The sequence below is a fragment of the Vanessa tameamea genome, chromosome 25 (assembly GCF_037043105.1).
Source record: "Vanessa tameamea isolate UH-Manoa-2023 chromosome 25, ilVanTame1 primary haplotype, whole genome shotgun sequence".
NCBI classification, from domain to species: Eukaryota; Metazoa; Arthropoda; class Insecta; order Lepidoptera; family Nymphalidae; genus Vanessa; species Vanessa tameamea.
In genome coordinates this window covers 6,994,706-7,010,456 of record NC_087333.1, presented here as the reverse complement: position 1 = coordinate 7,010,456, position 15,751 = coordinate 6,994,706, and the positions used below count along the sequence as shown (strand labels likewise).

The 15,751-nt window shown below is 36.0% G+C and overlaps 1 protein-coding gene across 2 annotated transcripts in view; it reads left to right on the top strand.

Moving 5' to 3' along the window:
• The window catches only part of LOC113396474 (proton-coupled zinc antiporter SLC30A2-like), a 37,499-nt gene extending 26,312 nt beyond the window's left edge, over positions 1-11,187 (top strand). Inside the window, exons 2-10 of one of the 2 annotated variants that reach the window (XM_064219022.1) lie at positions 4,039-4,167; positions 5,850-6,012; positions 7,387-7,578; positions 8,075-8,246; positions 9,125-9,218; positions 9,620-9,744; positions 9,910-10,025; positions 10,109-10,287; positions 10,718-11,187. In XM_064219022.1, coding sequence (XP_064075092.1) covers positions 4,039-4,167; positions 5,850-6,012; positions 7,387-7,578; positions 8,075-8,246; positions 9,125-9,218; positions 9,620-9,744; positions 9,910-10,025; positions 10,109-10,260 — 1,143 coding nt within the window. In that variant the 3' untranslated portion in view covers positions 10,261-10,287; positions 10,718-11,187. The remainder of the gene's footprint in view (positions 1-4,038; positions 4,168-5,849; positions 6,013-7,386; positions 7,579-8,074; positions 8,247-9,124; positions 9,219-9,619; positions 9,745-9,909; positions 10,026-10,108; positions 10,288-10,717) is intronic. The other variant, XM_026634412.2, reaches the window with a different exon arrangement.
• Positions 11,188-15,751: the final 4,564 nt, after the last annotated feature.

Genomic DNA, 15,751 nt, shown 5'->3' with positions numbered 1-15,751 from the left:
TTAATACATAATATTTACGATTGGTGTCTCACGACAGATCTCTTTTATTCGGATTGTGTATTGCCTTTGACCCTGATGGCCTCTTCATCATCACAGAGCGGGGAGGCGAGTTTAAATGCTCAAGCTAAGTGTTAAAAGGCCACTTAAGGGCTTCGAGTACGCGCGTCCTAAAGGTGCTGTCGGGAGGACGCGATCAAAGACCGAATTAGACAAATGGAGAGTTTTCCGTTAAAAAATACCAAGTATCAGTATAAAGTTTATTGAACCCTGAAATGATCTTTGGTCGAACATACGGCGTTTGTTATTTTTTTTATTTATTTTGTACACGTTCCGGCAGCGCACGGTTAGAAAAACGACCAGTTACTGAGTATAATAACGATTCGTTGAATTTAATCATCGGGTAAAAAAACTTACTTCAAAAGCGAAACATAGTTTGTACTTTTAAACTTTGAGATGGATCTTCGTCATCTAAGACGTGAACTTTCCTTGTATATGAGCTGTATTTATGAGATACATAATTTATCTTTGCCAAAGATTAACTAAGTTTTCTTGTTTGTAAATTCGTCTTTTAACTTCGTCGTTTGAAGTTGGAGCCATTAATGTTTTAAATGACTGCGTTTGATGGACGTTTTGACGAAGATTTCTTCTAAAATACAATAGTTCTTACGATTAGGTCTTTAGAGATATTTAAGCAAGCGAATTATTTAAAGGATGAGCTCCTTTGGGTTGGGTGCAGTATCTGTGGTGTAGTTATATTTTTATGAGACTATAATTTTTGGTTTTGGTCGGAAACTAACTTGTTTTTTTTTTGATTAAGTGATCGCCATTGGTCGTAGATATTGGCACCGAAAGATGTGATGTCACTTGCTTGTAGTTACAACTTCTCACATTATTCAAACCGAAACTCAACTAATCCTAAGTATTGCTGCTTGGCGGTAGAATATTTGATGAGTGGGTACCTACCACCAAGTGAAATATAGTAAGAGTATTAAATTTCCGTTTCGTTTGTTAAATGTTAAACTTAAATCATTCACATAGATACAAACATATAGGTACATAGATATTGTACGATTCTGCCATTTATGTTATCTGCCATTTATATGTCTTACTCAATTAACCCATGCCTTCACTTGCCAACTCGTTGTAAGGATTACGAATCAACCCCCAACTCCAAAGTATCCTCCAAGCATTCGGTATGGCTTAAGTTTGAGTTAAGTTGTAAGAAATATTTTCATCTGATAGTTTGCCGAACAAGAAGTTCATTTAGATTTGGCGGGTAATCATTAAAAAGTATAATTTTAAGTTATAGTTCTTAGTTGCTCGCACTGTCGCACTGCTGTATTGCTGCTGACAAGGCTTACGCTTTTGAGAAGGCTTAGAGCTAACGATTCCAATCGAAGAATTACATTATAAACAAAACTTAGATTTACGTACTCCATGCAATCTGCTTATAGTTTAGCTTTATTGTGCACTACTAATGGATCTTTATTTATAAGGCGAAACTATTCCTTTTAATCCCTTTTACTTCCAAAGTACCAATAACAGCTTCGATATATAAAACGCATTTTTTTTCGCAAATCCATAACGAATATCAAAGATATTCACACCGCGTCAATTTGCTGTCAAATGTTGTTTATTCGGCTTTTGTCCGCTTGTGGTTAGAACAGACTATATAATGCATGTATCAGATTTGGGTCCAGTTTTCCGTCACAATGAACGACTTCATATTGAAAAAAATAATTTTGGAATACGCAACTTTGGTTGAGATATGTATATAAATTAAATACTTGAACATATCGTCTATAGAAATGTGTATATAAATAATATTAGAATTTCGTTCTACGAGTTTTACTGAGTCAGAGCAAAATATTTTGTTTAAATATTTCGCTTTGTGTTCGTCTTACGACTATAATTATATTAAATTTATTCCTGCGAGGTCGTGAGCGGGACCTAATTATCCATTAGACAATGTAGGCAACTGTCTAAGGTATCGGCTGGGGCCCCCAAGGTAGACCAAAAAATTGGTAAATAAATTTAACTCATCGTTAATTTTATTCAAATGGGATTGTGGAATATCTTTTGTTCATAATTATGATGTTTTTTTTTTGGTAAATTCCAATGTATGTTGTAAAATTACTTTGTGTTACAAGATATATTTTTAGAAGTTGGAAAAGGGTAAACCGGCTCAGCGTAGCATGTGAAAGCGATGGTTTTTAGTGGGTATTCCGGTATCCTGGACACCAGCGAGTCCTACATACCCCACTTCATGTGGGAGAGACGCGTAAAGCGTTTTGTCCAGCGAAAAATAAAAATAAATAAAAGGGTAAAGAGGCCGCGTCCTGTTTGATATGTGACTTCGTGCGTCTTCGTTTGCAGTCACAGAAAAGTTATATGTTATATATATATATATATATTATTACGTATATATTATATCGTCGTTGCGCCTGCAAAAGTCGCGATGTGTTTTTTTCTTATTTTTGTATTGTTATGCCGTTTTAATCTCGTATTAATATCGTTTTAATATCGTACTGTAAAAACAGTTTTGTATTAACTTCAATAATTTAAAAGTTTTAAAATTTAATCTATGTGACGTTCATACATCGAGAGCTACATACATTGAAATACCGATTAAAACGGCACAAGAATTTAAAAATAAGAAAAAAAAAGACATCGCGACTTTTGTCGGCGCAACGACGATATACGACTTGTACATTAGATAGAACTACTGATATAATATTAATGAATATTAGAACGTTAGAATCGATAATGGCATTATATTCGCTTCGTTGAACTGAAAAATTAAATGCGTCCCGTTCGAGGTCCGTTACACTGCCTTTATAGACATCAACAGCTTATCGTGTTTATTGCTAGAATATGAGCGGCGATGGCCGAGTAGAACAAGGGAATTTGACTAAATATAGCGGATTTGTCCCCAAGTGACCGAGACCGTCACTTTTACAAAAATTAAAAAAAATTGTTAATTTCGTAATAAGTGTCCTGAAGCAACCCTTTACTTGTGCAATAACCGTAGCACATAGTTTCAGTAAGATGGCTTGAGTTTCATTATGGTTTTGGCGCGAATCACGGCGACGCTTGGAGAATGTCAAAGTTTTAAATGTTTCTCATGAAAAAGTGGCGGCTCCCACAGGGGTTACGATATACATGTATAAAGAAGGACGGATTTAGTTGTGCTTACTCGGTTTGAGTTAGAAATTAAACTAAAATCTACGTTTATCGGAACGAAGTTCTCTTACGCTTCGATAACGGTGAACTGACATAAATCGTAACACACAGAAAAAGCGTATACTCCCTGCAGGTGCACCTTTCATTTCCAAAGTTCCTATAACAGTTTCTTTGACGTTATAATCGCTATTTTTTCGCGCATCCATAGTGAATGTCATAGATTATTCAAGCTCTCGACCAATGACATCGCGTCAATTCGCTGTCGAATGTTGTTTGTTTGTTTGGCTTTTGTCCTCTTGTGGTTGGAATTGACTATATACTTCGTTGCTATATATTATAATAATAGTAAAAAAATATACTACAAAAAACTCTTGTGTTTTTATTTTACTCGAGTTAATTGCTTTACTTTTTTTAAATATTTATATAAGCGAAGGTTTTCTGGTAATTTTATCTCTTTTAATACAATATTGCCTACGAGAAGCTCATCACGTTTGGCTCAGGTTTTAGGTATACACATACATTTCAATTAAGCGCCTGTAAATTTTCCACCGCAAGGCTAAGACCTCCTCTTCCTTTGAGGAGAAGGTTTCGAGCATATCCCACCACGCTGCTCCAATGCGGTTTGGTGGAATACACGTGTGGCAGAATTTCGTTGAAATTAGACACATGCAGGTTTCCTCACGATGTTTTACTTCACCGCCGAGCACGAGATGAATTATAAACACAAATTAAGCACATGAAATTCAGTGGTGCCTGCCTGGGTTTGAATCCGAAATCATCGGTTAAGATGCACGCGTTCTAACCACTGGGCAATCTCGGTATATTAAAATTTAAATGTTTAATTTATTTTCACAGGAGAGCTACACGGAGGTGCCGGTGGCGCCGCCCAGCGAGTCGGACGAACACTGTCACTGGACGAGACCTGAACCCCCAAGTGCTGTTCCTCAACTCGTCTGTGCACTTATACTGTGCGCCGTTTTTATGGTATGTTCAAACTTATACGAGTATCTATATATACATATGTTTATCAAAAATATATAAGAAAAAGGAACTCAAAAAGCCATGAGTCCAAGTCCGTGCCTTTGTATTTTTGTGTGCCGGTTTGTAGCGTGAGTGAGACTGTGTAACTACAGGCACAGGGGACACAATAACTTATTTGTCAAGGTCAGTGGTGCATTGGTCTTTTACAAACAAACAAACATAGTATCTTTTTATTTTGTTTTAACAAGATATTATTGACGTCCAAGTGTGGACATAATATTAAAATGACTTGGCACAAATAAAAGCCAGAAAAAAAAAATAAAAAAAAATAAAATAACAAATTCGAAATACGTTTAATAACATAGTTATTTTATATCATACAATGTTAACGCTTCGGTTATTTACTGAGCGATGAAATTCTCTCTGAATTAATTAATACTTGCTAGACGTCAAACTCGTCCTTGTGACTTTTGCATCGACGTCTGTCATCTCATTCCCCTCCCCTCGACGGCGCCCCCCATAGGGATTTAATCCGAGCATCGATCGCTCTATAACTGTGTAATTTCGTCTTTGTTGTCTCGCTGCGGACACGTCTCGAATAATGATTTTATGTTGAACAATGTCTCAATTGATATACTGTTTTTCGAATTTATTACTTTGAGCCTCAATTAATCAACTTTAAAGGACGACAATATATCGGATTAAGGCTTCGACTAGGGGGCTTTTCAAAAATAGAGAGTATTTTTTGCCTTTTTGTGATATCTCGGCTTTCCGTAATGGTGCAAATATCACAATTAAATTCTTTTTTCTTGCTTTCATTAAGCTCTAAGATTTTTTTTTTGTCTACGTTTGATCTTTGCTTTGATATATAAGATTGTTTTGATTGACAAACTGTTTATTTTGCTGTTTTCTTGCTCGAGATAAGACAGTTAACAGCCTGTTCTATATCCAAATCTGAGGCGTATCTTCTTTAAAAAATATAGACTGTGTCACTCAAGATGAAGCAAGGATCCCATACATCCAAATGGTTCTGATATTTAAAAGTGATGGTGGAATAAAGAAATTCACATGCGTACATGAATACTGAAAGCATTAGACTATTTTTTATATTGACTATTAGATCTATTTACTCACGAAGGCGTGCCTTCGAAGTTTAATTATAATATGGGCGTCCATTAGTATGAGTGTGAGACGTGCTTACGAGATGTCTTAGTGTGCGTATGTCAACTATGAGTAAAGACAATAACAAAATAAAAATAAGATAATATTTGTTGAGTTTATTAATTTAAAATGGAGGGGGGGGGGTACATCCTTGTGAGTGAATAGGTTATTATTGTGGAATAATAGAAAAGATACACAAAGGGCACCATCGACTTAGTTCGTGGTAGGGCTTTGTGCAAGCCCGCCTGGGTAGATACCACCCACTCATCAGTTATTCTACCGCCAAACAGCAGTACCCAGTATTGTTGTGTTTCGGTTTGAAGGTTGAGTGATCCAGCTTAACTACAGGCACAAGGACATAACATCTTAGTTCCCAAAGTTGGTGGCGCATTGGCGTTGTAAGGAATGGTTAATATGTCTATGGGCGGTGTTGACCACTTACCATCATGTGGGCCATTCGCTATAACATAAAAAAAAAAATGGTCGTGATTATTTGATAATAAAATTATATACTAATATTTCAGATATGCGAGCTGGTCGGTGGTTACTTGGCAGGCAGCCTGTCTGTGATGAGCGATGCGGCGCATATGTTGAGCGACTGCGGTGGCTTTGCGCTTGCGATACTCGCTTTCCGCTGCGCTGGGAGACAGCCTAACGCCAATATGTCCTATGGCTATAGGAGAGCTGGTAAAGAAATTAAACTTTAACAGTTTCAACATAAGATCTATTCCCTAATGAAGGACCGTCTCAACCTATAACCTCATTAACTTATTCTTAGAGTCAACTAGAATCACTGAATTCATCGAATCGTGTATTGTATCGACAATATATTTACCAACTGTGTACTTTATCATAAATGTATTATAAATATGTTATGTTCTGATCATTGTGGACAGTTCGTTTGATTTTCAGGCTTCGTTTAATTGTCAAATACAAAAATATTTAGGAACTAAAACAGACACTTGTTCTAAACAAATAATTTTAGATTATATTTACTAGACTTAAAGATTTTATGGAAGAACGAGGTCACCTTACGCAACCGTCCTTGACTTACTGGGTTTCGGTTCCTAACCTGTTGTAGATAAAGACCTTTGTATGTAATCAATATGATTTTTGACTTTGGCGTGAATTAGTATGAATGGGTGACGCTTGCGCTTACCAGATTTCTGAAGGTCTTCGCACATTACGCCGATTCGACGCAAAATGCATTTCGAACAATTCCAATACATTTAAATCTAACGTCTATATCGTGTTCTTTACGACAGTATTTTCAACATTTAATAAGAAGTACAACTCGTTTTACACCCAAAAGTATCTCCAATTCGTTTGCCATTCGTAACTTTGTTGCCAATGTATTGGCTCAGCATCGCCAACGCTTTGGACAAGGTAACACGTATTCGACCCATCCGTCCGCGTTTTCAGTGCGACGGAGTTCTTTTAAGCGGTTCACAGTAGAGTGAACTGACAGGAATGATTGTACCCTCCAGGTGACCTTTCCCTCTCTTTCCTTTACCTCTGTCTCTTTCTAATATTTACCGTTATAATCGTTAGACATTCATGGTCTGCTATTAAATAGGTAATACTAAGCAAAATCATCTTTGTTCCAACCGGGATTCCCAGAACTCCTCTCGTTTTTTCAATGGGTCGTTAGCAATATTGTTGTAAAAAGTCACGTATTGTTTCTTATCAGTTCATGTTATCATTACATACAACACGGGCTAGATTATATGTTATCTATATCTTTTTGAAATATTTATTATATTAAGTACATCATCTCATCATAGACTGATATGTATGATAAATATCATAATCCAGTTTAAGGTCTTTTTTTTTTTTGTTTGATTGTTTGAGACACATATATAGCTAATTCCGATTGAAGTAGGAAAAAAGATAAACAAGCCTCAGACTTAGGCTTAGGTTAGAATCTTACGTATTTAATGCGATTTGCTAATAACTCAGCTATATTGCGCCCTACTAAGAAATTATGATTAATATATTTTTATTTATAACACAACACATGAAATACACACAATTTTAACATGTATTGATAAAAATTGACAGAGGTATTGGGCGCGATGACCTCTGTCCTCCTGATCTGGGTGCTGACGGGAGTGTTCGTGTACGTGGCGGCGCTGCGTATCCACACCGGCGACTACCAGATCGAGCCCGACATGATGATGATCGTGTCGGGCTGCGGCGTGGCTTTCAACGTGGTGCTGGCGCTCGTGCTGCACGGCTGCGCGTCCGACATCGGTGAGTTGTAAGCCCGTCAATACTATTGTAATGTTAATCGGGACTTCGAGTCCTACTCGGTAACCATTTAAATACAATTATAGAATATTTACACACACATTCTTGTATAAATTATAATTGACTTTATTAAATAAATGGTTGTCCGTCCAAACTTCGTGCGCGTAGCAATGATACATTCCTTGAAGTTGAAATTTCTTGAAAACTTTTCTTAGTGAGCGTCTATGTCGTGAAAAGAGTAACTATGCTAAATTTCAAGTTAGACGGATCTATAATTTCGGCGCTCTCGTGAGTCAGTGGCATTTCACTTATATTTATACAAATAAGGCTAATTCTATTGAAGAACAATAGTTTTTATTTTTATTACGTAGTTGTTTAATACTTCAAAAAATTAAAAGAGTGCGCTGGCGTATATGCTCAAAACGTCAATACCAAAAAGGCCTCTGCCTGGTGGTGGCATATAGCGAGGCCCTAACACCTCGCCGACCGTTGCCCGCAGCGCACCACCACTCGCACGGCGGCGCGGCGTGCTCGCACGCGCACGGCGCGCGGCGGCCGCTGTTCGGGCGCGCGGCGGCCGCCAACGGCGCGCTCGCCAACGGCGACTACGGCGACTACGGCATGAAGGACCTCGCCGCCGCCGACGCGCACGTGGCCGGCTCCGCCGCCAGGTCGGTCGCCCGTCTGTCTATACTGCGTATTAAAAAGTGAACAAGCAAAACCCGTACATCGTTAAATTATTTTTTTTCAAAATCTTCTACGATAAATCATAAACATCGAGCTATTAAAAGCTATGTGAAACTCCAAAGCTTTTTTTTTTCTTGTATTAAAGTATCACTCACATCTTTATAATTTACGAGTAAATGCATATGCAAGAAAATCAACGACTATTTAGTAATTTTTAGCAATATTTCTTCCCTTGTTATCGTATACAGAATAATAATAAAACTCCCAGCTTGAGAATCAAATATTAAAATAGATTATAAGTAGTTGGTGTTAAATAGACACGCGGTCCGACCTCCGAGGTCGAGTAGTGTGTACACCGGTTTTCATGGGTACGTCATTCCCGGGTTCGGATCCCGGCCGAGTCGATGTAGAAAAAGTTAATTAGTTTTCTATGTTGTCTTGGATCTGGGCGTTTGTGGTACCGTCGTTACTTCTGATTTTCCTTAACACAAGTGCTTTAGCTGCTTACATTGGGATCAGAGTGATGTGTGTGAAGTTGTCCAATATTTATACAAACATCCTACACGCTCTAAATACGCACTGAAGGTCGTGTCTCTAAATTAAGCATAAAAAATATACAAGAACAGGGTACAAGCAGTGTCCAGGTGGTCTTCCCTCCCCCCAAAAATATTTTGAAGATACCTGGGGCGTCTCGTCTATGATCTAAGACTTGACCGTCTTGGCGAGATGCCCGTTTTATTGCACTCCCTGCGCCTTGGATTAAAATTTAACTAAGTCGATTTATCTTAAAAACAGAAACTCTTAGTTACAATAGTATTTTTGTTAGGCAGTTCATTCGAAATCTCAACTCTTTCGTCTCCAGGAATATCAATCTCCGCGCCGCCTTAATCCACGTGATCGGTGACCTCATCCAGAGCTGCGGGGTTCTGCTCGCTGCTGTTCTCATCAAAATATATGTAAGAAATTAATTTTGCATATCTGGACTCGACTTTAACAACATCACGCTTAAAAAAAAACAGGAATTGAGTTTTTGCACTCAATTAGTACTTAAAATTGAATCTTGATTTAAATTTCCTTTTTCTGTTTGGAGCGAAGTCCTTTACCCCCTCCAACTTTTCCCTCTCCTTCTCTTTCTGTCTCTCCTTATTGAATACGGTTTTATATAATATCATTTGAGTCTATTTTTAATTCACTCTGGATTTTGAACAACAGTGTTGCCATTGCCATTTAATACACGACATTTAGCGAAGGCAACTTCGTTCCAGCCGGGTGTCCCACTGCAAATGTTTATTTGTAAAGGATTGCAAACGTGCACTAGAATAATGTTAATAACTTTAACCGTCTCGCGCGTGCGCAGCCCGACGCGAAGGTGGTGGACCCGGTGTGCACGTTCGTGTTCGGCGTGCTGGTGCTGCTCACGTCGGCGCGCGTGGTGCGCGACGCGCTCGCGATGCTCATGCAGGCCGTGCCCGCGCACTTCCGGTGCGTACACTATACCCCCCCCCCCCCGCCCTCTTACTGCGCGAGACTCGTTTTACTTGTGTAACACGGGTAGCGTTAGCGAAATAATATAATATACATATGTATCGACACTTTGTGAAGGTCTTCATTATATTTGTAAAATTAGTTATGAATTATTTTTATCAGGTATAGAGAGTGTGTGGCCTCACTGTCGGCCGTGAACGGTGTGCGGCACGTTCATTCCGTCCATGCGTGGGCTCTGTCGACCCACCACACCGTTTTGACAGCACACGTCGCAATCGGTACGCTAATTTATTTAAATACGAAGCTCTCGTATAATTTGAAATGAGGCCATATGGTCCCAATATGGTCTATGTATTTTCAGACGAACTGGCCGACTGGGAGTCCGTCCTCCACAGTTGCCAGCAGCTGGCGCGCAGTCAGTTCGGTGTCGACAGCGCCGCCTTCCAGGTGGAGCGCTACTCCAGCTGCATGACCACCTGCCGGCACTGCAAGCAGCCTGCCGCCGTGCCCTGACCCCTGTGCACGCTGAGCCGCTAGCCGGTGAGCAGCGTCACCACACGCCCTTTGATACCGCTGCGGGCCTGTCGTAGTGTTCTGATTGTTATGTGCAAGAAGTGGCACTATCATCATGTGACTTGTGAGCTTAAAGACTGCTATGACATAATCATCAAAGGTTACTCTCAGCTCTTCACCCCCCCCCCCTCCCCATCCCTCACCCCCAACTCATACTAAACGACTAACTGGTGACAATAACCATCCACCAGTCGACTATCGAATTGTAAATTAAATAAAAAAATGTTCTCGGTTCTCACTCAGTCACATGCTCTTAAGCATGCTTATTTATACTCGATTTTAGTCGATAATGAACTTATTTGAAACACATTACGTACGAAAGAGATGACAATGTGATATTTTCATCACGTAAGAAAGAGATGACAATATGTTTTATGTTTTGATTTTGTCGTTACAGGACATAGAATAACGCGGCTGAGCGCTACCAGACTTTAACACGACTCGTAAAGAAGATTGACCGAAGTAATGTTGAAGAGGAACTCCGAATGATTCCATGTTCCGTGTTAATGGTCAGTTGTATTGTTTGTAAGTATAATGACTCTCGTGAACGCGACATTCCAAAAAGTATTACTATTAAAAAATTAGTCGTAAGATACGGTCGTTTGTAGCTTTCAAGTATATTTCGACGATGTTTGTCTAAAAGGTCGTATGTGCGTTGAATTTGAATTGCCGTTTCGAACGTAACCGCGTCCTACAGAGTGACGCGTACAGACGATCTTTCCTTCTCTTTCTCATTGTCTCTTTTGTATACGGTTTTATATCATATAAATTAAACTTTTTTTTTTGTTGTAAAAAATCGAAATTTTTTAATAGCAGTTTGGACATTGTTTTTAATACACTTCATTGTAAGCCACATAATAAACAATACAGAAAATCGTGTAGGGCTACAGTACATGCCTAACATCTGCAAAAAAAATTAAACCCCTCTCGGTTTAAATTTAAATATATATTCTGGGGAAGTGATGCGGTCCGTTGACTTACAAACGGACATATATACAAATCTAAATTTATACCTAATACATATATACATTATTAAATATTTCAAAAGGATAGTACAAGACTTTTTAGTTTTAATTTTTATATAATATAAGTTATCTTCGTTTCTGCTTTTTTGAATATTAATTAATGTACGACGTAACTCAATGTTATAGATACAAAATACTGTAATATACGACCTTACATTTTTGTATTGCAATTCAATGTTACATACGACCTTTCGTACAGACAGTCGCGACTTGTTTAATAATAAGATAATTCCGCTTGTGCAGTGAAATTGTTGCTTTAAATATATATTTTACGAAATGCATACATTGAAGCTATATTTGTTTTTATACGACGAGTAATTTTTGTAATTCTTTATAATCGCTAATTGTAAATAGTGCGGTCGCGTTAAGTTTCTTTCCGATTCCAAAGTCACAAGGTTTATTTTAAGATGCTTAGATCTTCGACTGATATCGTACGATGACTTTCAAGAGCCAGTGGCTAAGCATTAGATTCGAGTTGAAGCGATTTCTATCGTCTACGGTTTGTCAATCTTTGATCACGTGACGCGTATGTCATGTCTATATTTTTGGGTATTTTCTACAATCCATAGAGTAATAATAAGTAAGTTATAGGGCGCGGATATCGCTGTCAATTCGTTGTGCTTCTAAAATAACAATTTTCGGTCGGCGCAATTGCTCACGCCCTCAAGTAAAACAGATGTTGAAATGTCGACTTTTACCTACGTGTTCTGTAGCGCGCGCTCTAAAGCATGCTTATTATACTCTAAGCTACTAAAGTTCCCATAGATATGACTGTAACGTGTCGTAGATTCTGAACTTATTTGACAGGCTTAAATAACTTGCGTTAAGTGTGAAAGAGATAATAATATGATACTCACAGTGTCGGCGAAAGAGATAACAATATGTTCAGCCCTGTCAAATAATTTTGATTGTGTTCAACACTTTTAATACAGATCGTTGTCAGACTGTCAAATTTATGACACTCTTGACAGTTACCGATTTTAATGTCAGTTGTCTTTGACATTTCATCAAATATTCTTTTAGTTAAACTTTTTTTAAATATGGCATTCTAAGATTATATTTTGTAAGTCATGAAAAAACTATCGTGGTTCAAGAAAAAAATCGATAAAACAAATTTCCCTTTATCTCGAGGTCGGTTCCGTATAGTGATGGATTAGCGCGACCCTCTATAGTATTTATAGTGCCAAAGTTTGTAAAGAAAATTATGTATTTGACAGTTAAATTATAAATAATTAGGATAAGTTTAAAGATATGGACAATTATAACTGTTCGATGATTAATGAAGCTTTGTTATGATATAAAAACACTTGTTGACTCGCATAATGTTTTTAGATTTAAGTAAATTAGTTATTTTTGAATTATTAAAATGTTAATATTCTCTAGTTGGTAATGAGTACGCACAATTTTGATCATGAGGCTTACGAGTACATTATTTCTGTAAATATAGTTTATTTATTATGTTCAGTGTAAATTGGATTTTTTTAAAATCTCTTTACCATCATAATAGTTTGATTTTAAATCTCATTCATCTCTATCTCTAGTCACAGTCCCCTTCTCCCTCTTATCTTGTATCGATTAATATTCATACCTTACATCTAACCCCCCCTTCCCCGTCTCGATTGCAAGTCCAAACCTCGAACATAATCATTAATACATTTGAAAACATATTTTTTTGCAGATGCTCATAGTTTTAAAGGTGTTTATTTATTTTGTACAAATTTAATTTAATTTAAGAAACTATACTGTGTTATGAAAATATTTAGTTTAAATGATTAATTTTATATAATTTAATTGTTTAGGTTGATTGGAGAATGAAATTGTACAAAGATTTCGACCAAAATATTATTTAATGGTTTGTGTTTTTTTGTTTTTTTATGATGTTAATGTCAAGATAGTGCGTTCGTATTCGGTATTCGTAATTGTAGATATGAATGTATTGCTTGTTAAATTATTATGAATCATTTCAGCTTGCTTTTGTTTCAATATTTTATGTTAAAAGATATATAATCTTTTAATATATTAAACAATTTATATATTTTTCAAAAATTATTAATAATATGTTTGGGACCGTCTAATATGTGCATGTACATTTTAAAGTTACACGATTTGGATATTATTTTATCTATAATTATTAAACGTCAGTCTTTTCTTACGAATTAAATTGGACATTGACTATGATTTCAATAGTTCTATACAAAAACAAACTATAATATTACGGTGCGAACGTCTGTCACACGGATTTTGACAGATGTTTTTTTTATCTGTAATTCGAAATGTAACAATTCCAAAGTATATTAATATAAAAAGTAAAAATCTTTATGTAAAATTCTTTAATGTCATTCAGTATTAAAAACAAATTAATTAAAAAATATGTATATTTATGTAAAATTATGTACTTTTTTTGCAATTGTACACTAACTGTAAATAGTACATGATAAGACTATTTATTTTCCAAAGAAAAATACATTTATTTCTAATCTTAAGTTATATTCGCAAATTGTATCTAAATTGTAATGAAACATAAATTAATGCAATTACATGCTCAAATAGTGAATTTATTGTGATAGTTTTATAGGTATTATTGTATTAAGTTTTAGTAAGACGTAGGCGTTTGCGCGTTTTGAAAAAAAAAACAAACGTCATTGTAAGGTATTTAAAATATAGGTTATTCGAAAATTGAAATGATTGACATGAGAATTATTCTCGTGTCTTTTGAGAAGGCGGCCATATTTCGAAATTTGCTTCCTGATTCTCCCCTAAGACATTTACAATAATTATAATATTTAGTGACGTCATCAATTTGATGTAATTGTTCTCAACCGTTCAACTTTCATTGCGTTTGTTCTATGACAAGTAAAGTTGTTATATATTTGTTACTTGTGACATTGGTAGAGTGATTATGAATTGGAACGACACTAACAAGACATTATTCGTTTTTTTTTTTATACCAAAGAAGATCATAACAATATCTTTATTACTTAAAATGGATACCGTAAACTTTGAGTATTGAGGAAGAAAAAGTTTAGGAACTAAAAAAGTAAATGAATTGTTATATAACATTCAGTTATACATAAATTCTAATTCTATGTTCTTAATTATTTCGGGATGCAGGTAAATTATATTAAAGAAACTGGAAAAGAGTTTATTACAAAAAGTAAGGCACAGTACTTATTTCTCAATAATATCATATTAATAACACAATGCTGATAACGCAGTGTTGTTGATAAAACAATCCCTCACACGTCACAAAATAATTTAGCACAGCTTGATTAACTCATTCATCTCTACCGAATTATAATTATTTATTAATAATAAAATATGTAATGATATTGTATTAAAATTCTTTCGTCAATTTTAATTTTGAATCGATTTTATATCTTTGTTTTTCATAAAATTCTATAACACTGTCTTATTTTAGTTATACTTTTGAAATGCAATTTAATGCTTTAATACAAAATGAGGAGTTAAATTAATGGCAGTGTTGTCACAGTAAAATTGTTGTCGCTGTTGAATCAATCGATGTGTTTATTGTTAATTTAATTTATTAGCTGTTTCGTTCTACGTCAATGTATTTGCCGTCCGTGTAATTACTCTGTTGTAACAAGTGTAGTAATGAATAAAGAAATGCGAAATATTTTTTGTGGTTTATTTTACAAACTTTACTTTTAGGGCTTTGTGCTAGCCCGTCTGGACAGTACCACCATCAGTTATTCTAACGTCGAACAGCAGTGTGACTACAGGCACAAGGGACATAACATCTTAGTTCTCAAGCTTGGTGGTACATTGGTGTATGTAAGGAATAGTTATTATGTCTTAGCATCGATGTCTATGGGTGGTGGTGACCACTTACCATCACCATCAGGTGGCCAACTGGCCCCCCAACCTATTACATAAAAAAAGCTCTAAACTTTCTCGAAGGGAGAGGAAGTCTTAGCCCAACAGTGGGAGATTTACAGTCCCTTATTTTTCTTACTTTATTAACATGAGCATACTTTTATTTAAATGGAGTTTATGGATATGATTAAATCGTCAATGGTTGTCGATTCGAATTTTAAATTTGTTGCCGTTAAATTATTTAATAAAAACTGGTTATAAGCGAATCGATAGAATTTGCAATTTTGAATTCATTAAAAGTGAGTATCAAAATTTGATTGGTCGATTTTTTTTGTATATTTTATGCTATACAGTTAAAGATGTACAAAATAATATCAATTAAGATATTTATTACTTCCATTTGAAAATATATAGATAAGGCTAACAGACTGTCTGTTAGCCTGAGTACTACTTCTGTGCCAAAAGTTCATCAAATCTAATTCGCAATTACCTTTTATAATACTTGAATTTCATTAATTACAACGCTACAATTGCTTACATGTAAACCGTACAATACGGTTCAGAACAAAACT